The sequence below is a fragment of the Lepidochelys kempii genome, chromosome 2 (assembly GCF_965140265.1).
Source record: "Lepidochelys kempii isolate rLepKem1 chromosome 2, rLepKem1.hap2, whole genome shotgun sequence".
NCBI lineage: Eukaryota > Metazoa > Chordata > Testudines > Cheloniidae > Lepidochelys > Lepidochelys kempii.
In genome coordinates, this window is record NC_133257.1 from 76,969,258 (window position 1) to 76,991,922 (window position 22,665).

Consider the following 22,665-nt stretch of genomic DNA (forward strand, 5'->3'; position numbering starts at 1 on the left):
GGCAAATGCTTAGTCTTTTAATGGTAAATAGTGTAAAAGTTTGAAGTACAGACATTATGTGAATATCTAATCTCTGATTTTAATAAGATTATTTAAATTACACACCCTTTAAAGTAGCTTGAGTCATCTGTTCTCAGATAGTTGAAACTTGGTATAACAGCAGCAGGATGAAACTTTTTATGCATTTTTAACCTTGGCATCAATACCTATTTTTTCTTACTAATTAGGTAGGGTCACTTAATCTGCAATATTTATAATCAAGTAGTATAGCTCTGTGGCCAGTTGATTCCTTATGTTACATTTGAGTTAGTTTGCCTAGATTTTCAGTTCTCATTGGCTTCTTTTAACATTAATTGTTTCATGTAGTCTTTTACGTAACATGAATATTTTCTGATACCTTTCATTATTATTTCAATAACTTCATAATCAACCCCTTGATATTTAAAATAGCCTATACTTATCATGGCACTCTGGATAATGTCTCTCGTTGGCAGAATTTCCTCTTAAAATTACCCTTGTTATTCAAAGAGATCTGTCGTAAAGTTTTCGTTATTCTGAAATGTTTAGTACATTTATTTCTTATCAAGTTGATTTCCTATGAAAAGGTGTTGTTTAGACCACTTTCTTAATCTCTCAACTGACTACTGGTTTTTTTTACATAATGTATTAATGATTGACTTATTTCTAGCCAACCATAGAAAGAGGGAACTTCATACTTGTGGTTTGGCTAACTTTCTCCTTCTGAAAACTCTTTTATTTGCTGTGCAAGGGGTGCAAGCCTATATAACCTTCTGTAATTCTCAATGAAATCCATAGTTCAGCGCTGATCATCTCACAACGTATGATGAATCTCAGATGCGCTATCATGATGTAAACAACAGAATTGGTCTTTGGAACTCTGTTAATTAACAAAGTGACTCACTAGGCTTGGAAGGTTGATCAGTGCTTAAAAATTACCTATCTACCTTAAAAGTGGCAATAAAGGAAATCTGCTGGTGCTGGTCGCATTTCTACAGGTTCCTGTTTACGGCTTCAAATTGTGCATGCTTTTGCTTGTTTGAAGTGCCCTAAAACAACACACTGTTGCAAGAACTAATATTTGTAGCAATTTAGTTCAGAGGAACATTGTTAATAAAGATATAAAAACAGCTCTTCAACCAATTGCCTTTTTCCCTTCCTTCCTCCCCAGGCACGTGGAAATGACATGATAGGAGCTGAAGTAATAGCTGAGTTCTTAATTAATAGCGAAGAGACAAAAATGGTAAGTAGGTAAATGTTTATATTTACACTTTGAATGCACATTATCCAATATTGTATATTTAGATACAATGTTTTTCTTAGAATATCTAAACTTGTCTTTCATTTCTATCAGACAGAGGGTAGTTCCATTTGGAATAATTTCCTTTTACTGCAGTACTTGTTGCATCAGTATTATCCTTTGTTTTTAAGATCTGTTATAGGCTAATTCCAGATTAGAAATGTTTTCTGAAGAGATTTTTTCCTGTGTGCTTGATAATTTCTCTACTGATGTGCAAATGAAATATTCTGCAAAAATGTAAAAACAGAAATCTTGTAGATATTGAGTTAGTTATGATTAACGCTTTTCTGATTTAATTTGTATAATATACAGTTGCATCTGATACGAGATTATATAATGTTGCTATGAATTTTTGTAAAAATGGGACACTGAATGTAAAAAATAAGTGGATTTTTTCTTAGTAGCATCAACAACAAAATTTAACATATCTCCACAGGCAAGACTAAAGCTCTTTCCCCATCAAACAGGGGAGCTACATATTCTGGGAGTCGTTTACAATCTTGGCACTATTCAGGGTACTATGATGTTAGATGGGATTGATCCTTCTATTGGATTGCAAGCAGGTAAGGATATGGCATTCCCTTGAGAAATGGCAGAGAATCTTAGTTTGTACCACAGAATAGAACTAAAGTCTGTCAGGTAAAGAATGGCAGCTGGTGGTGATGGAGGGGGCATGCCTAAAGAAGGAGGGAGAGACTGATAAAGTAAGTGGACACAAGTGGCAGACTGAAGCAGAACCTAGAAGAGGGTGGAAGGGAAGTAGAGGTTCACTGTTACCTAAACTACATTCCCTTCAGCACTTATATCCTGGGTTTAAGTTAAAAACCAGGAAAATTAAAAATCAAATCTGAAGCAAAACAAATTCACATTTACTATGTTTTGCATTCTTTAGCCATTGCAACTTTCTTCTTCTCTTGAGTCCCTCTCCATTTACTTCTCTTCTAGCTGTCTTCTCCTATCTCAGTGCCACTTGGGCTTTCATCTTTTCCTCCTGTTTATAATCACCAGCTTTCTTTCCCAGTATTGCTTTGAAAATGTGAAGTTCTCAGGCATATTTTGTCGTCAAGCTATAATTTAATCAGATTTGATATGACATTAAAAATTACTTCAGCCAAGAACTTCTTAAATGTTTCAGTTGTCACCCCTTTTTTCTTTCCTAAAACATGCTATTCCTTTAGATACATACTTTGTGTAGAGTAAGCCGGATGGTTCTACTTATGAGCCCCCTGGTTAGTGTCTCTTACTTTTTAATCTTTCAAAATGGCCACATTTAGTGAGCTCTATCTATCATGTTTTACACTCCTTTTTACTTTTCTTTGAACAGTGTGGGGGTGGGGGGTGCTTTCATATAATTTTTAATTTCATTTCAAAATAGGTCTATATCTTTCCCTCTTCTTCCTTCTAAACCATCTTCCAGGAAAGATTTTGTTCTCTAACTTTATACAGAAGTTCAATTAAGGTTAGGAGTGAAAAAAAATATTTTGCTATCTATGCCTGTATGATTGGTCTCAATCCAGTTCCTAGTTAAGAAAAGTCAGAAGACGCATGTAATTGGGTTTTCTGACATTTCTGAGAGGATAAGAACTGATTAGGAAAAAATTGAACTATCTTGTTTTGGTCCTTCCAAAACAGTTGAGGCATGGCTTCTATGCAGGTGCAGATTGCAGGTTCCTGTTTCATGAATGCTAGTCTCTAAAGGTGCCGTTTAATCTTTAATAATTAGGGCCCTACTAAATTCACAGTCCATTTTGGTGACTTTTACAGTCACAGGATTTAAAAAATAATAAATGTCATGATTTCAGATATTTAAATCTGAAATGTCACTGTGGTAACTGTAGGGGTCCTTACCTAAAAGGGGGATGGGGAGGCATCATAAGATTATTGTAGGGGGCTTGTGGTATTGCCGCTCTTACTTCTGCAGTGCTTCTCTCAGCCTTCAGAGGTGGGTGGTTGGAGAACGGCAGCTGCCAGCCGGGAGCCCAGCTCTGAAGGCAGCGCCAGCAGCAGCAAAGGAGTAAGGGTGACATGGTATGATATTGCTTCCCTCATTTTTGTACTGCTGACTTCAGAGTTGGGCCCTCAGCCAGCAGCCACCACTTTTCAGATGCCCATTTCCACCCTTACTTCTGCACTGCTCCTGTTGGTGCTGCCTTTCAGAACTGGGTGCCTCGCCTGCAGCTGCTGCTTTCTGACCACCCAGCTCTGAAGGCAGCGCAGAAGTAAGGGTGGCAATACTGTGACACCCCTACAATAACCTTGCAACCCCCCCGTGACCCCCATTTGTATTGGGACTCCCAGTTTGAGAAATGCTGATCTCCCCTATGAAATCTGTATTGTATAGGGTAAAAGTACACAAAAGACCAGATTTCGCAGTCCATGATGCTTTTTTTGTGGCCGTGAATTTGGTAGGGCACTATTAATAATCATTATGTTCACACTTAAAATGAAAAATAGTAAATGGTTTTCAAGTATATCTTCTTTATTAGAAAGCCATGAAATTGAAAGGATTTGAGGCTGAAAAAATAACGAGTAAACTATATTGTTTATGTAACTTCATGGTTTCAAACTGCTGGTTGTTGTTTCAGGAAAATTTGTTTATAATGGGATGTCTGTACGAGGACGACAGGACTTAGAAATTCAGGGCCCTCGACTTAATAATACAAAAGAAGAAAAAACATCCATTAAATATGGACCAGATCGACGTTTAGATCCTATTATAACTGAGGAAATGCCCTTGTTGGAGGTATTTTATATTCTCCCCTGATAATAATTTGAGCACATAGTCAAACGTTCAACTATACCTTTATAAAATAGTAATATTTTTTACTTTTGGTTTAACTTTATTTATAGCATTGCTGTCTTTTGACCTAACATCCAAAATGGCAATCTTATAATGGGGCAGAATGTAGTGGATTATGTAAATCAAAGTACCAAGTTTGTATCTAATTCAGGTGAAACTTCAGAGGGTTACAGGTATCATCACAAAATTTGTGACCCTGTTGAAGTATACACATTTCTGCCAGAATTTGAGTTAAGACAACTTTATAAGTAAAAGTGCAAGGAAAAAAAATACAGCTGGCAAATTAGCATTTTGGTTTCTCTATCTCCAGTTGCAAAACCTAATTTCCCAAGGTAGAGCCTTATTTCCTGAGTATGAAGGGGGTCAGTGAAAGCAAAAATGAAACAGAAAAATTCCTTCATTTACGATGGTTCCATATGATTCCCTTTACTGTTAAATTTAACATTGACAAATTAGATTTTTAGTTTATAAACACTGTGGCGGCTTTTTCAAGTTATTTTCAGAAATATGTTACTATTAAATTGTTAACCTTATAATTTTTTTTCCCCCAATGCAGGTGTTCTTTATAAATTTTCCTACAGGGCTGCTCTGTGGAGAAATCAGAAAAGCATATGTAGAATTTGTGAATGTGAGCAAGTGTCCTCTAACTGCATTGAAGGTTGTATCAAAACATCCAGAATTTTTTACTTTTGGTGGAAATACTGCTGTTTTAACACCACTGAGTCCCTCAGCTTCTGAAAACTGTAGTGCTTACAAGACTGTTGTGACAGATTCTACCTCTGTATGTACAGCACTGATGTCATCAGCTTCTTCTGTAAACTTTGGGGTTGGCACAGGAAGTCAGCCAGAGGTGATACATGTCCCACTTCCTGACTCTGTCCTCCTCCCTGGGGCTTCAGTCCAGCTGCCAATGTGGTTACATGGACCAGATGAAGAAGGGGTTCATGAAATAAACTTTTTGTTTTACTATGAAAGTATTAAAAAACACTCAAAAATGTGGTAAGTTTTTAAACTAAGTTTTTCAAACTAAATTAGGTCTTACCTAGTAAACTACTTGACACTGAATGTATTTAGGTATGTTAAATATTTCTGGACTTAAGTGCCATAAAAATGAAAGTGGTGTCAAACTGGTGTCTAACTTTGCTGTAGTAATAAAGCAAAGCATAAACATTAGTGGCTATATATATATTACACTGAACTCACTGCTGCTAGGTTAACTTTCTGGTTAAATTGTCAAACTGATTGCATATATTTTGGACAGAGCAATTTTTCAAAGTACTACTCTCCTGAATGAATCAAATCTCCATGAATTCTTAGCAAAGGACAATGTATGTGAAGTCAGGCTTTTGCCGTGGAAGCATATTTAGTTCTTGCTCGTGGGTTGTCTTACTTTCCTAGGGGAAGAGAGAGTGGAGTGGATGCTATTGGATACTGTAAAAGGGAAGCTCTGTCCACACCAGAGCCTCAAGAAAGTTTGCTTTCATTTCAGAACTTGACCAGCAGTTCCAGCTTATTAATTTCTTCAACCAATATTCAAAAACAAATAGTCTCTTCACAAATACAAAATCACAGTAATGTCTTTTTGCTTTCTTACTCAAGATACTTGTTTTGCTACTCATCTGGAAAGAAGGTGGCCTTACCATTTGATTTTTTTTCTATACTTTTTTTTTTCTTTTCTTGTTACCACTTACAAAATAGCAGCTAATCAGGTTGACATAGGCAAGAAGAGATTGTCCACACTGGAAGAATGACAGGAGGCCATGCATGTGGGTTAATTAGGCTGCACCTTTATTTCCTTTTAATAGCTGGGAGTATCCAGAAACAAATTGTACAGTGCAGGGAGGAGGGGTCAGCTCCCTGCTGTTCAAGACATAAGGGCGCCAAACCCCCTTCCGCAGCTCCCATAAGGAGTGTTTTCCTTCAAATCCTTTTCCAATCCCTATTACCTGATAACCATATCCCTTCCATACAGAGTTCCTGCATTGGATATCCGCCACAACGAGCCATCAACAAAATGCTTGGCTGCTTCCCCCACTCCATCACCCCTCCAGATTCCCAAATATCCACAGATTCCGTCTTCCTTTTTTCCCTTTTAACAGAGGTGAACCATATTTGCATCCATTGTCCACTCCCAGGTTTCCAAAGAGTGTACAAGATGCATCAGCTGGTCCCATAACATGCCCTTCCTTATTTTGCCTTGCTCCTATGGCTCTACAGAGAGACTTATACTGCTTCTCAGGTTCAGTCCCTGTCCTGGGTAATACAGTTTAGGAGTAGCAGCAGATAGAGGCTCAGTCTTTTGTAAACAGGCTTTAAAGAACCATGCTATCAGTTGATCAGGCGTCAGTTGTCCAGACAGTGGAGGATTGAGCCTTCAGGAGACACTAGTGAACCAATACATTCACCTAACATTTTAATTTCTATCTGCTCATAGATCAGAGTGGAGAATTCAGTGTTTTCAATCCCTCTTTTCTTTCTCTGCCTTTCATTTTTTTCCCCTTCATAATTTATGTCCTGGCTTGTTTTTACAGTTTCAAGTCAGTGCAGGGATGCTGTTCATATTCTTGGCTTGCTGCACCTTCTCAACCTCTAGCTTTACCTAGATTAAGTCACTGGGACTTGGGAGATCTGAGTTCTGTTCCCAGTTGTACCAATACTTCCTATGTGACCTTGGACAACTTACTTCGTCTTTTTCCCAGTTCCCCATCTGTAAAGTGAGAATACTTCACTACCTCAAACAGATGTTGAGGATGAATTAATGGGGCTGAGCTACTTATATACTATAGTGATGTAGTCCATAAAAAGAACCTAGCTACAGTTCAGTTTACCTGCCAAATCTAACAGGAGAAGAGCTCTGTGGAGCTCAAAAACTTGTCTCTCACCAACAGAAGTTGGTCTGATAAGATATTACCTCGTCTCTCTCAAGTCTAATAGAAGAGAGTTATGTAAACTGGACTGAAGAATTCTTTATTGTTTAGCTCCCCATAAATACCCATCCTACAGGCTTAAGTGGGTTGTGTCCTTAGAGCATATAATGTAACTGGGTACATACCATCAAATATTGATTGACTTTGCTATAAGCATATTATACTTGTGCACTGTGAGTTTCACAGGCCTCCTGTCCTATTCCAAGTGCAGAGTGTCTAATAAAAGGTGTGCAGAACTCAGTTTCTGGTGTATTGCAGACTTCAGGCAGGCCTGCTGACCTTTAGAAAATGGTTGTATCTTTGTCAAGTACTTGCCAGCCAGAAAAATATAAAGCTCACAATAGTTGACTTGCTTTTGCACTGCTAACAGGATTAGAGATAAGCCTTTTTTGCTGGAGTAAGTAGTTCTGATACCTGTGTGCATCCAGAATCTTATGTTTTTGAATGTGGTGCCATTTTTAGTCTTTTTGGACTAAAACAACACTTCAAAGTGCTTGCATATTCAGCATATGTGTGTGACTGTAGCTAATTGAAAGTTGTACTTTTCAAAATACAGACTGATCTATGGGACCTTTGGGCACTAAAGAAATTAACATATATGTTTATCAGCAATGAAGTACTCACTAGACTAAGACTTTTAAAATTTAGGACTAGCAGCCGTAAAAGCTTTCTTTCTGCATCTGGCTAGATCTGAACCTGTGTCAGTGTTGTGATTCTTGTATTTACATTCTCCAGGACCTTGAGCCTAATAAGTAGTACAGGTTTTCAAACACCTACAAACATGAGTATCAACTTGCTATATCTTTTATCTTGGAGTCTGGAGATGCTATATAGCAAAGGATGTCTTCAGTGGGAGCTGGAAACAAATTAATGGCCTGCTGGAAACAAATTAATGGCCTGTTTACATCTGCCTGTAAATGTAAAAGCATAATAGTTAATGAGAATTTCTCTGATAAACCAGTATTGCAATTTAGAACCTGATACTTTCTTTCTAGTCATAGAGTATTAAGACACACTGCAGTTATTTGTACCAGCCGATCTTTGAATGTTCGAGCTACTGTCTGCAGAAGTAATGCCCTTGAGGATGAAGGCAAAGGGGACAATATGCTGGTATTTGTGGATGTGGAAAATATCAATACTGTAAGTTTGTTTAGAAAAGGGGATTTTATTTTCTTTATACTCTTTTACCAAGCTTTACTCTCATGGCTGCATATCTGGATGTGTTTCTGTAAGTATATGCTTGGTCTGCTTATAGACAAGTTTCTCTTTAACATACTAATTAAGGCAAATTATTCTGCAAAACAGATTTATTACAAACATGAAGTTCGAAACGTTCAATAAAATGCATTGAAACAATTTAGGACTCTTCAACTACAAGTGGAATTTCACTAAATCAAAGTTCAGTTTAGACAAGTTCCACTGTAATTCCTCCCTCCCCCAAATGTGCTTTAGGAACTGTGATAGGTGCCAATTTTTATTTGACTGGAGAGGGTGTGTATTGTAAGTTACATTTGAAGCATTCTTGATACCCATCAGTTGCAAAGCATGGATAACTAGCTTTGAATGTCATAACTAAGCCTATCATTCTATCACACAAGTTTTGTTGCTAACTGCAAATGAAAAAATGATTCAGTTCAACATTATGAACTTGGAATCTGAGTCTTTGACTCTTGCTTACACCTACTAGCCAAACTCTCAACCTGATAGATCCCCCTAACTGAAGTAATGGGTGCTGCTGGTACAGTAGCTTGGGATGATCTGTATAGCTGTGGTTCGCAATCTTTCCACACTACACCCAAAAACCCAAATGTACTTTCTTGTTACAAGCCAACGTTGAGAGACTGGGTCATGATAAGAAACAGCAGATGGGTTTTTTGTGAGAGGCTGTGTCTTTGTAGGTTTAGTATATGGGCACTTGTAAGTGTGCTTCTCACTGGCCACATAGCATTTAACTCTTGTTCACTGTAACAGTGCTTCTGGTGCTGAGGAATTCTGACCTCAGTAGGCATCCTCAGCCTCAAATAAAACAATTTTAATTAGTGTTTTAGTTGCAACTGAATTGTGCAGAATGTTTTTATCGTTCTGGGAAATGTTAAGAAAAACAGGAGTTTAGGCCACATTAAGTTTTGAAGTTGATTTAAAACATAGGTTTTGTGCTTCTGGTCCATGTGTTGTGGAATATTTACCGAAGTAATTTTAGACATAGAGATATGGATAAATCAAAGTGTCCTAGTGGGTGGAAAACTGGACTGAGAATTAGAAGGCCTGGGTTCTATTCAAACTCTGCTGCTGTCCTGCTGTGTGACACTTCACCTCTCCATGCCTCTGTTTCTCTTCCATCCTTCCTCTTGACTGATTATTTAATTTGAAGGCTCTTCAGGGCAGGGACTTTCTTGTTGTCTTCGTACAATGCCTGGCACAAAGGGACTCCAATCTGTTGTAGCCTCTGGATATACCTGTACAAATATTACGGATTAGGGCCTCCCCAAAGATGCCAGATGCCTCATATATTTTGAAATAGGGCTCTTCATTTCTAGAATAAAAATTTGCTCTTTTTGTCAGTTGGTTTAGATTGGCACAATTAACTTTCTCATTCTTATTTAGAGTGAAGCTGGGGTTAAAGAATTTCATATAGTACAAGTATCAAGTAACAGCAAGCACTGGAAGTTACAGAAAGCTGTAAATCTCTCTGAAGACAAAGGTTTGTATTTTTATCAGGTATAAGCTAGTCACTGTTCTGTTTGGCAAAGAACAGTTAATCTTATGAGAGAAGGCATCAAATTATACTGTTTAAATATACTTGTTTTCTCTCTTGTCTTTTTTAAATAAATTTCTTGTAATTCTGTTTTACCATTTTTAGAAACTAATTTGTCATTATCATTAAAAGACATTTCTGCTCTACCAATAAACTAAAAATCCATCTGTATATGGATAGTTCAACCAAGCTGTTTGGATTGGTTGACTAGTGGAGTTTACATCTCCGGTTCTGCCGATCTCCCTCTGCCTTGCTTCCTCTGTTATATTACATCTATTTATTTTTATAGCGGTAGAATGATACTTAACCTATTCGGTTATCTATTTCCTTTATGTATTTTTAATTTAATCTACTTCAGTTTACACAAATTTACTTCATCCATACCTGTAAAATTGGCTCTCTGCTTATTTGAACATGAGTCCAAACATCTGGGCTTCCTGTTGCACTAGAATTGATGACCAGAACAGTCCGACATTACTATGCTGTAATTGTTTCCTTTCCCATACCTGCTTCTCCTTTCTCTACTCTGACATTTCCTACTCTAAGTTAGAAGTAATGGGAGGTGCAAATGAAAGTCTTTCATTCACTGACTCATGGTATCGGTATACCAGATAATTATAGCAAGATGGATTCTTTGTATCTGTTAACTTGGATTCCATTTCTTATTTGCTAAGTAAATTCTATTATAGTTTTGGAGGCAACTAACTTGTACAATATTGGTTCATGAGCGGATTCTAAATAGGTTTCAGAGTAACAGCCGTGTTAGTCTGTATTCGCAAAAAGAAAAGGAGTACTTGTGGCACCTTAGAGACTAACCAATTTATTTGAGCATAAGCTTTCGTGAGCTACCGCTCACTTCATCGGATTCTAAATAGTTAGTCTCCTATGTGCATCAGGCTTACAGATTGCAAAGACTGTGGTTTTGGGAGGTGCTCAGGTGCTGTGGGAGTGGAGACCATATAAGTATCTAGCTCAATGGGAAATGTTTTTTTCAACATCTTTCTTTCAGATTATAAACTTGCCAGTAGAGAGAGAGGAAAGCTATGCTTTAAAGCAGTAAAATGCAAAAACTCTGGAGGTAGGTTCACTTAACTTTATTGGACAGTGGTTTTGGGTGGGATTTTCAAAAATATTTGTGCCTTCCATGAAACTTAAGTGCTCATGGTGTGACTTTGCATGCAGATGAAGTGACACTTTCTCTCTTTGTCGTTTAGAAAATTACACATTTGCAGACATTGTCTTTGGAAATGAGCAGGTATGTAAATTGATACAACTTAATACTTTGTCAATATTAAATACCTGTCTTGTACATATGACCCAGTCACAGCCTTTATTACCCAAGAAATACCTCCGTACGTGGCATACAATTATCTTTTGCACTTCATGTTTGTGCTAGTATTTTAAAAACACACATTCTTATCCCCTGAAGTCTTTCTCCTTGCTTCCTAAGTGTACATAGACAGAATAAACAATATGGATATAGACAATATGGGAGGCAGCATGATCCAATGGATAAGGTAGTGGATAATCTGAAGACCTAGGTTCTATTTCTGGCCCTGCCACTGCTTTGTGGCACTGAGCAGTTCACTTCACCTCTTTCCTTTCCCACCCTTTCTGTTTTTTCTGTTTAGATTGTAAGCAGTTCAGTACCTAGGATAGAGAAACCCTAATCTGTTGTGGCCTCTAGACGTTACTGTAATAGAAATAATAAAAATAACTATTACATTTGTTGATAGTTTTAAAAATTTGTTCTGCTCACATATGTGACTGTAAAAAGTATACCGGGGGGGGGGGGGTTCCATGAGTGTTTCAGTGAATTCCAGATATGCTTGTTGTGTTGCAAGTAGATCTCTTCCCTAATTGCCAGTCCTGCAAACCCACCTATGTCCAAAAAGTCAATCTGTATTTTTTGTCTTGTGCACTATCACTAATAATAAAGACTTTACAGTCAGATATACCTGTGCAACACAATCAGTGGGATTGTGTAGGTATATTTGAGGGCAGAATTTGGAAGAATCCATATTCTTTCATAGTTATTGAATGCTTATAGCAGAGGGAGAGTGGAGCAGGGCAGGGGGAACTGTGAATAAAGTAGCCCTCTGACTCTGAATGCAAATGGAGTGTAGGTTTGTTGAGTTAAAGGTGCTAGTTTTATGTATTTACAATATGGTATTGTCTGGATGATGATTGGGGCTTGCTATGTTGGGTTCAGTACAGAGAAGGTAATGTCTGTCTTCAAAATCACTTTTCAGCATAGACTTATGCTTCAAATGTGACCACTGTGCCCAAATTTTTAAACAGTTGTGCCTTCTTACATTTTATTTTTTTTAACTAGCTTGTATACCTGACACTTCTTCAAGTTGAGATTTCACTGATTTTGCTTGTTAGATGCAAAATACCTTATGTGATTGTGTATAATATTGGTTTAATCTTACTTTAAATGCATAGTATTTCTTATCCGTTCTGTGTCTGATTTTACTGAGCTAAGAGCGTATCTGATGCCTTCGGTCAAATTGATCATAGACGAGCCTGATTTGCTCCCATTGAAGTTGGTGGAGGTCTTGATGATGACTTCAGTAGAAACAAGATTGAACACTGATACAAAGCTTTAGGGTATCCTTGTGTCAAAACCAGTAAACAGTTCATGTTGAGCAAAGGGAATGGTTCATATTGAGACTTTATAGAACAGTATGTGTCTATAAAAAAAGATTTGTTTGACTTTGTATGTAGTTGAAAGGCAGCACATTCTATAGAAGTAACTGTAAATGTGACTTTTAAACTTCAAGATGAGAGCACTGGTAGACACAGTTATTCTTTTGTAGTTTCATATGAGCATCAGTGGGGAAACTCATAAAGCTCCTTTGCTTTTTTTCTTTACTTACATATTATAATGCCATTTAGTAATTTTCTCTGCCCATCAGATAACACCCAGCTTAATCTGTATCACCTGATCCTGAAGTAGCAGTTTCTCTTGGTGTCTGCTTATTTAGCAGATCATCTTTGATTGCATCTGAACACAGATGAAACAAGATGCTGATTGTTATCTTGAAATAAGGGTTAGTCAGTTTCTCTGCATTTTTAATATTTTCAACAGAACTGTTTGTTTCATGGAACACTAAGATTTCTCTCTGAAAACATGCTGATATATTTGAAAGCTTTTTATCCTCTTAGGAACGTGAGTTGGCTTGGTTTCATCTATAGCAAACTGTTCCAGTTCAATGGCATTTTTTGTAGATTTAAAATACTTAATCATAAGACTTTAAACTATTAAGACACTCTCTGTCTTTCACAATCAAAGAATGTAGGGTTTGCAGTGCATATACTGGAACAGAATTTTGTATCGTTGACTTGTCATTCACAGCAAGTAAAACACAAGCATCTCATTTTATTTACAATCTTAGATATCAGTTCAGCTATAATAAGTAAAAATTAAGTTAACATTTAGTCAGTACTCAATGTATAGATGAGCATTAGTGGAAGACAAGCATGTACACTTAAATTGTTGCTTTTTAGAAATTTGGCAAACTAATGCTACCATCCCAGGTATACTAGAAAGGAAAATGAGTTCAGAACTGTCCAAGATACAGATTCTGCATCACCACTAAGCTTTGTACAGTTCCACGTGATGTTATGTGAACTAACTTACATATTTACCATAGGATCATAAACTTCATCTTATGGTCAATACCCTCTGCCACAAACTGTGCTAAGGATGGGATCTGGAGGTACATAAAGCTGGGTGCTTGGTGAAGGCTGTAGGTGGGTGCTGGGTAGGAGCTGTCTGGGGGAGAACTTACTTATAACTGTAGCACCTAGGAACTCTAGTGATGGACCAGAACTCCATTGTGCTAGGTGGTTCACAGACAGTCCCTGCCCATGAAAGTTTACAATCCGAGTATATAACAAGAGACAACAGAAGGTTATAGAAAAATAGATGGAGTACAAGGAAACAATGAGATAATATTGTCAATGACAGTGGTCTGAGTACACTAGCATTCTAACCATTGTCAAGTTTTTGTTAGTGTATCATGGCAAGGGGAAGGTTTTTCCCAGGAGGGATTTGAAGGAGGATAATGAGGTAGCTTTGCATATGTTTATGGGAATTATCTCGCAAGCATGAGGGGGAGTATGGGAGAAACATGAAGGTGCTTATTTGAAAATTTAGCAAATGGATGATTGGCATCATGGTCCAACTGAAGGTGGGAGTTGACCTTGATTGTGAATGAGATATGATACGTAGAGTGGGGATAGGTTGTGTAGAGCTTTAAAATTGAAGACAAGCAGCTGCTGGATGCAATAGAGAAAGGGGGAGCCAGTGGAGGGATGCAAAGAGAGGGGTGACATGAACAAAGGAACATGCAAGGAAAATGGTCTTTGCAGAAGCATTGAATGGATATAATTGGGGCAAGATTGCACTTGTCCAGGCCAGAGAACAGGGTGTTGCAGTAATTGAGATGTGAAATGAGACCCTGGATAGGGATTTTAGCTGGATGATGGAGAGGAAAGGCATGTCTTAAGTCTTATTTCTCAAGCCTTATGCAGAAAGAATCAGCAAGAGTTAGCCATAATGTGGAAGTCAGGTCCTAGAGAGAGGTCAGAGCCAAAGGTGAGGCAAGATTACATACCTGAGTGACCAGCAGAATTTTTGGGCTAGGGGAGAGGGCAACTGGAGATGGTTGTTCAGGCTGGGGAGTTAGTGGGGGAGTTTTGTGACTCTGCGTGGGGGATAGCTTGTGGGAGAAGACAGGGACAGCTGGGAGTGTGGGGAAATTTAAGGGGGAAAATGTGAATGAGAGGGATTTGATGGGGAGTAGTTGGGGAGAGGGGTATCTGGGAGGTAGCTGGGGAGGGGCTCTGTTGGAGGATTTCAGAGCCTGGTGGATGAAAGTGTCTGATAAGCTATCTTGATGCTGGCTGGGGAAGGGGAGCCTGGGACCAGTTTGGGATCCCAATAATTTTCTATCACTGCTTTGTTATACCCTTCCAGGCTACTCTCCTCCCTCCCCCCATTAAAATCCATTGGAGGAGGGGGGGAAGGAGGCCACAAGGCAGAGGCTACTTACTCAACAGGTACTATAGTGGCTTCTTTTGGCCATGAGCCACAATTGCAACGTGCTTGTGCAATCTAGCTCACTGCACAGGTCCATGGCACTTTGTAGCCTTGATGTTGGTGGTATGAATTGTACTGATTGAACTTGTTGGTAAGGAATTTATGAAAATACAGATATCGCGGGATATTTTCACAATCAGAAAAACACAAAATTGCTTTTAGCTAAGTGTCTGTGGAAGACAATAGATCTTAATCTGAATGAATTGGTCCAAGTCATTACTTTTTAAAAGGGCATCAATTCCAACATTTTTGTATTCTACATTTTTTTTTTTTTTTGAGCCTCAAATTCCTAATGATTGGGTTTGCTCCACATTGCTCAGCATAGCAGACCCGATCAGTGGCTGAAGATTTTAACAGTTTGTTCTTGCTGGTCATGCCAATTCCATGTGGACTTCAGCTCTCTTCTGTGTTTGAGACATAGCAGGCCATGTGTTCAGGTTCCTTCGTATTTACTTCAATGGCTGAAAGGCTCATGAGACAGGGCCAAAAATGCCCCAAATGCAAAGCCTTGCTAATTTCCCCCCATTTTAGCATTGATCTGCTCAGTATGCAGGAATCTAAGGTTCTCTGAAAGGTGGCTTTTCTGTCACATTCTCCTGTGCCTGCCTTGCTGTCATGCACCAAATGTGTGTCTATATAAAATTCAGGAGACTGACCGTTCCCACTGTGCCTTATCTCACCATGAACTTGGGTGGCTGAGTGGCAATAGAATTGCAGGTTCATCTCATCACGACAATGGAGTAGGGGGACCAGGAGGTATAAGCAGCAGTAAGATAGCCCCTCTGATATTTACTCAATTGTTAGTGTATCTTGCCCATCATTGGCACGGGTTTAAATGGCAGTCTTTAGTCCAGGCTTTCAGATATATGAATACAAATACTAGTTAAGTGTAAAAATCCTGGGCAGTTTCATATAGTAAGGCCCACAAAAATGTCAGGGCAGTATTTCTTCTGTGTGTGTTTCAAATTTAATAGAGTCCTTGTGTCTCATCAGTCTCCCTTGTAGGAAAACATTCTAGAAACACAGTTCTCCCATAAAAACAACGAGGAGTCCGGTGGCACCTTAAAGACCAACGCATTTGTTTGGGCATAAGCTTTCGTGGGTAAAACACCCACTTCTTCAGATGCACGGAGTGAAAATTACAGATGTGGGCATTATTATACTGACACATAGACTATTACTTCCCCAAGCCCAGGGTTAATCATTCCTCTCCCATGGTCTGAGGAATCTGCCAATACACAACAGCTAACAGGGTTGCACAAGATAATATAGTTTGGACATTTTGACAGACCTCTGAAGGGTGGGGATGAAGGAGTAGGAAGACGCACCAAATATTGCCACCACCTCCTTGTCCAGTCTTCTCCCAAGGACAGACTCCTCAACTGCTACTTTATTCTGTGAGATTTGGTTGAAAAAGTTCTGGAGTAAGTGATGGATCGTAGTGATATCTTTTTTTTTTTTTTTTTCTGTCCTCCAACTTCATATTCCCCTCATAATGACCTAGACCAGGGTTTTGGCCACTGCCTCTGTCAAAGTTCAAGCCTCAATTTGGGTATAGTTAAGGGCAATGAAAGAGGCTTTCTTGGTTAAATTGATTGGGCCTACAAAATGAAAATGAAATGAGGTGTTATTACCCCATGTATAGACTTTGCAGCCTTAATATTTTAATGGCTTTTTGGTTTTTTAAGTTTGCTATTTTATACACACAGGAAGTTGTATCCTAATTTCATGCTGGGAACCATAGTATTGCTATCATCAAGAGCTCAAAAATTAGTCTGGCCTGGAAAAAAAAAAAAAAAAAAAAAGAAAATCATGAGACCCAATTTTTTTGGTTTTCTTTGCTTCTGGTTTCTAAGCTTTCAGTGTGTACTCGGGACACAATTTCAAACTCTTCTCTGACCATGAGGACTAATTTTTTTTTTAAATGAAAGTTGAAATTTTTATATAGTCAGGACTGCAGGATTGGGAAGCCTCCAGGAAAACATCAAATGCAACACTTTAACCATATTGATGCCCTCGAGAGTCATCAGCAGGGCTGGAACCTTTAGCACTACAGCACAGGGCTCTCTCTCTTGAGCAATGAAGTAACAAATAGCAGTAGTTAGTCTTCCTCTGCATCAGTGTTTCTCAACCTTTTTGACCGGCTTGCTGCCTTTCTAAACTGTGTCATGGAGATCCACGGACCGGTCACTGAGAAACACTACTCGATATGGACCAGCCACTAGAGAGGGATGAAACAGATTTTACCAGTGGGTTTCACAGTGGTTTGCAGATAACAGTATAATGCTGGGACCCCAGAATCCTGGATTCAGTTCAAGGTTTGAGAGGGATGTGTTGTCCAGTGGCTACAAACCCTTTGTCTCCTTTCCCAGTCTTTCTCCTAACCTCTCTGCATGCCAGTCAGGCTACTTTTCTTCTCTGGGCTGTTTGGGTCCCGAAGTGATGGCACTGAGAGCACAGGAGTGTCTCTGGTCTCAGTGCTGATGTCTGGCCCCCAAGAAACAACTGCAGTGTCCTGCTGCCCAGACATTGAGCCTGCGCATTCATTCTGTGGGGGTGATGTGTGTATAGTCTAGTCACCACATAGAGGATCTGTTGGAATGGCGCATGTTCATTGCTGATCAAATCTTTGGAGAAATTACCTGCCAAACTCTAACAAACCTCTAATAAGCATGAGTGAACTGTGATATTCAGGCTTATAACTTGGCCAGATTTCCCTGGGGATCGCAAACAGCACATCCTTTTCAAAAATCGTGTTTTGCTCCAAATCATAGGCGTGCTAGAGCTTCCTATAAAAATGACTGAAATAATGTAATAAGAGTAAAATATGGGTATGCACTACAACAAAAGAGGTGTTCTTAATTCTGTTTAGCTAACTAGAGTTGGTTAACTTGAGGTAAAAGCCTAGTTAAGACAGGGCAGTTGTAATGTTTACATGAGTTAGCAGGTAGTTAAAGCCTGTTGGGGAGTCCCAAACCATGATCAGTTCAATAGGGCAGGCTATCATTTGGAACAGTAGACCCTCGGTTCCCCCTTGGTCATGGGATAGAACTGGACTACCTCCATTCCTCTCTTCTACACTGGCTTATTTAGAGCTGGTATGGAGTTAACTTCTGTGGCACAGAAGATTTGCAAAAGCCCATATGCATGATTATTTTGCTTACCAGGGAGTTAGTGCTGAGAAGCTCCACAACAGAGGAAATTCCACCTTCATAGACTAAACTTGAATCAGTTTATTACATGTACTGAAAGCAAAATGTGGTGTTTTCTTACAGATAATCAGTTCAGCTAGTCCGTGTGCAGACTTTTTTTTCCGAAGCTTATCCTCTGAATTAAAAAGAACACACACACAATCAAATACGTTTCAAGGAGCTGTGAAACAGTCATTTGATGAGGCAGTCAGATTGATACAAAAATGTAGTAAGGTGGATTTGAATATTGTTGTTCTCTGGAAGGTATGTATGGTCTGTTCTCAATTATCCATATAGTAGCTTGATTATGAAACATGATTAGTAGAAAATAAGAGCAAATGAGATTTTGTTTATATCTAATGTAATGTTCTTGAGATGTACTCCTAATTTGCAGACAAATGTTAGCTTTTGTTTTCATTAAACTTTAGTTTGTCTGAAAACAGGAAATTAAGTTAATTGAAACCAAGGTTGGGACACTACTGAAAATTATTACTATAATAAAGCCATTTTTTTAAACATGTCTAGATTTAAATGTGATTGGCTTAATACTTGAGAGATTCTGTTCCCTCCATATGTGCCTATGTTTCCTCAGGGTGAATGAGGCTTGCTTTTTGAAAGATAGTAAATCAAGTTCTGACCTCTTTGAACCTTATGCAGCCAGAGTCTTTATCTCTCTGGACACACAGGTAGACTCTCCCACACTTTGCTCACATTCTTAGAGGGTTTATTTGAAGTAATGCTCCCACTCACTTTTTAAAGGGGTGGCTTTAATTACCAAGTATAAACACTAAAAATGTATCAACATAACAAATTACACTGAATCTAAATACTATGTTTGGCAATATAAAATTCCAACATTTGTTCGGGAGTCTGCATGCTAACTTTTATATATTTTTTTTTTCACTTCCACGAAGCACCAGACTTTTCCACTTCAGTTATGGAAGAAATTGTTGAGGGTGAAAGCCTGCTGTTTTCCTAAATTGACTGGCCCATACATACAAGACATGTTAGACAGCAGTAGAACACTGCTGGATTCCTGCTTTAGCGTTTCTCTTCCTGGCTCTGGGGGCAGATTGTGGTTACAAACAGTATAGCTAAATGTAACAGTGCCCCCATTTGGGATTGTCTGCAGGGACTGAACCTGACACCTCTACCATTTGAGCTACAAAATCATGACCTGTTAGTATAGAATAGGGTGACCAGATATCCCGATATTATAGGGACAGTCCTGATTTTTGGGGGCTTTTTCTTGTATAGGCACCTATTACCCTCCACCCCCGTCCCGATTTTTTACACTTGCTATCTGGTCACCCTAGTATAGAAGCAATAGCAGAGCCATAAAATCCTTTATATGGCTTAGCTATTTACAGATAACGCAGAGCCCACTCACTGTTAGTGTGTAACACAGCACCTTTTTTAAGAGTGTAGTTTTTGAAAGACAAAATAAATGGGACTTGGCTTCATTATATTAGAGACCTGAGGTCTAGATCCAGCTCTGTCTCAAGTGAGCTTCTGCAAACTGTTACCTCCCTCTACAGTGGGGGAATAAGTGTCCCTTCCAAGGTAGTAGCAAGAGACTGTGATTCATAATGAGAGTTGTGAAGAGTTCCTATAGAGGGAGTTGGCAACACTAAAAAAGTGTTGACTCTTGTAACTGCTGACATGCAGTGGTGTTCCAAATGAAGAGTAATTGCAAAAACAGTAAGATTCAAAATTCCCTTTATTTGAAATGAAATAAGTGACTTCCCCTGAAGTTCACAATGCGTTCATCTAGGATCTGACTTCAGTGGGAGTCTTGCTTTCTGAGGCTGCAGACTAGGACCTTGGTAAACACAGTGGAAAATACGGGTTCCTCCCACCCATGATAGCAGCTTAGAAGCTGCCAGGAGACTTCCATAAAATCTCCCTTAAAATATGCTGCAATGTTAACTAAGCACTGACTCGGTAATCTTTAGTAGTGTTGAAATAATTCTAAAAATACACCACAATGCTAGAATGGAGCAAAACTGATTTTAAATAAGTGTATCTACAATGTATCCTAAGATTTTACATAGTTCACCTGAGATTTTGTTTAAAGTGAATTTTATTGTTAATTATTTTTGTGAAATACACTGCATACCCACTCTTCACAGTTCCTTGAATTAGAAACATTAAGGCAACGCAGAGGACTGTTCTAGATGGGATTTATTAATTAGCTGCTTAGCTTTCTACTGCAAAGTAATTGCACTTTATTGGAAGATGAAGTGGTTCCTTTATTCATAATTTTGTAAATCTGTTGGTAAAGATTATGGTGTACTTTGGAATATTTCTAAATAAAAGGTGGTATAAATGCAAGGTAGTCATCACTTCTAAAGTTTGTATTATAAAAGAGAATAACACTTTTGAGGTTTGCAGCAAATTAAGAAATATTAAATGTCTGTTATCTTTGTATTTAGGCGTATGTTGTGGAAGACAACAAGCAGCTTATTTTAGAAGGCCAGCATCATATTCTTCTTCACACAGTAGGGAAGGAGGCTTATTCCTTTCCTCAAAAGCAGGTAATCCTAATACTTTTTTGTATTAAAAACTGCTTGCTTTACAAAAACCTTTATAAAGTGTTTGGTTCGGGGGGGAGGGATAGCTCAGTGGTTTGAGCTTTGGCCTGCTAACCCAGGGTTGTGAGTTCAATCCTTGAGGGGGCCATTTAGGGATCTGGGGTAAAAATTGGGGATTGGTCCTGCTTTGAGCAGGGGGTTGGACTAGATGACCTCCTGAGGTCCCTTCCAACCCTGATATTCTATGATTCTATGATTCTGTATGTTTCCAAAATGTGCGTATCTAAATAAGTTAATGAAATTACCTTGTAAAGGCTTCTGTAGTAGTAATTTTGTAAACCTCTTGTAAGTATACATCTTGTAAGTTAAAAGGAATCTGCTAATTTTAGACTAATTTTAGCAACATACTTTCAAGTCTTAACTGACACAACTATAAAAACAAAACTTTCAGTGGAAAACGTAAATACATCTAAGGTCTTAGAGCAGTGGTTGTTAACCTAGTTACCATTTTGGGCCACATATGCAGCTCTCGGTGTTATGCGGGCCACATCCACGCTATATTATATACTACCTGTGTGGCCCTGAGAATGTTTACATGGACCGCAGTGGTGTGCTGATTGGACCACAAGTGGCCTGCAGACCACAGGCTGAGAACCACTCTCTTAGAGGTTTTCTGCTGGTGCCGTGTAACATACGAAATGTTGAAGGGAGTTAATGTGTAATATTGGCTAGGTGTTTTTAACATATAAAAGTGTAAGCAACAGAAGTGATTGTTTGACAAAGACATGAATATAATTTTAGATACTGTTGTATGGCATAGTTCCTAATTATACTTTTGATATAAGCACTGAGGATTCTCTAAATACATGTTTTACATACTAGATCTGAATAATGTCTTGGAAGTTTCAGAGTATCAGCCGTGTTAGTCTGTATTTGCAAAAAGAAAAGGAGTACTCTAAGGTGCCACAAGGAATACTCTAAGGTGCCACAAGTACTCCTTTTCGTCTTGGAAGTTGTTAGTGTACTTCAGTGATCTGCTGATAATGGGAACGTCAAGTATATGGAAGAGTGTCGTTGAATGCGCAAGCTTTTTACACCTAATTAAACAATCATAGGATATTCAGACAAATCTATTAAGAGCTAAAGTTCAGTGTTTTAGCACTTACTGGCTTTACTTAATTTTCAGTAGTATTAATTACTGGACCTCAAAATGGTTAACTTAATTTCATGTTAAAGGAAAAAAGGCAGTAAGCCCATGACCCATGTAGATGAGATGTAACTGCATAATTGCCTTAAACAAATTACTTCCTTGAGTTTTGTTGCAGGACTAAAATCAAACTGGATGAAAAAAGTTCAGAGCTCTTAATACAATATTGTATTAAGAGGCAATAGAGAAGTCAGCATGTTAGTATAAGAAAGGTACCTGGTAATATAATAGTAGTGAAACTTGGGTGAGTTCCCTCTGACACAAAAAAGACCCAATCAACTTGGGTTAAAATAAATAAATAAAATAAGTTGCTTCCAAAATAAGGACTTTGAGTTTTGATGCACTAAGGGATTAAATAAAAATGCTTGAATCTTCTTTATTCTGATGTATTCTGTGCACTAGTGTAGCTTTCCCTATAAAACTTATAAGTTATAAAAATAAATAGAATTATCAGAGGAAATAACTAGAGAAACTGACAAACTGAATTGAGAGATCGATCAATTAAATTTTAAAATATCTGTTCTCACTGATATCACAAAAACAGCTATAGAAGAAAATGAATAATTTGGGTCTGCAACGAAGTGGTGAATATATGAGTATGTGTATGTGCAGCATTGGTAATTACAAGAATTAGTAGTGTACAAAACTGTATTAACTCAGTGTAATACTGAACACATGAATAGTCCAATGTATTTGTGAATGTGAAGAAGAATTTAAAACGAGTAATGTGCAAGGTAAAGGTAGGTGAGTCTCAGTAACTAAAAGTTAAGTAACACTATCCTGCCTATTTTTGTTTACATGTTAGCTATCTTAATTTTGTTTT

The 22,665-nt window shown here is 38.2% G+C and overlaps 1 protein-coding gene across 9 annotated transcripts in view; it reads left to right on the forward strand.

Annotated features, from left to right (window-relative positions):
* Nucleotides 1-22,665, forward strand: part of TRAPPC8 (trafficking protein particle complex subunit 8) — a 114,555-nt gene that overhangs the window by 75,262 nt on the left and 16,628 nt on the right. For 8 of the 9 annotated variants that reach the window (XM_073331307.1, XM_073331309.1, XM_073331308.1 and 5 more), the window contains 10 exons: nucleotides 1,190-1,261; nucleotides 1,755-1,881; nucleotides 3,904-4,061; nucleotides 4,675-5,117; nucleotides 8,041-8,185; nucleotides 9,650-9,746; nucleotides 10,810-10,878; nucleotides 11,015-11,055; nucleotides 18,186-18,365; nucleotides 20,537-20,638. In XM_073331307.1, the coding sequence (XP_073187408.1) occupies nucleotides 1,190-1,261; nucleotides 1,755-1,881; nucleotides 3,904-4,061; nucleotides 4,675-5,117; nucleotides 8,041-8,185; nucleotides 9,650-9,746; nucleotides 10,810-10,878; nucleotides 11,015-11,055; nucleotides 18,186-18,365; nucleotides 20,537-20,638 (1,434 nt within the window). The remainder of the gene's footprint in view (nucleotides 1-1,189; nucleotides 1,262-1,754; nucleotides 1,882-3,903; nucleotides 4,062-4,674; nucleotides 5,118-8,040; nucleotides 8,186-9,649; nucleotides 9,747-10,809; nucleotides 10,879-11,014; nucleotides 11,056-18,185; nucleotides 18,366-20,536; nucleotides 20,639-22,665) is intronic. The other variant, XM_073331313.1, reaches the window with a different exon arrangement.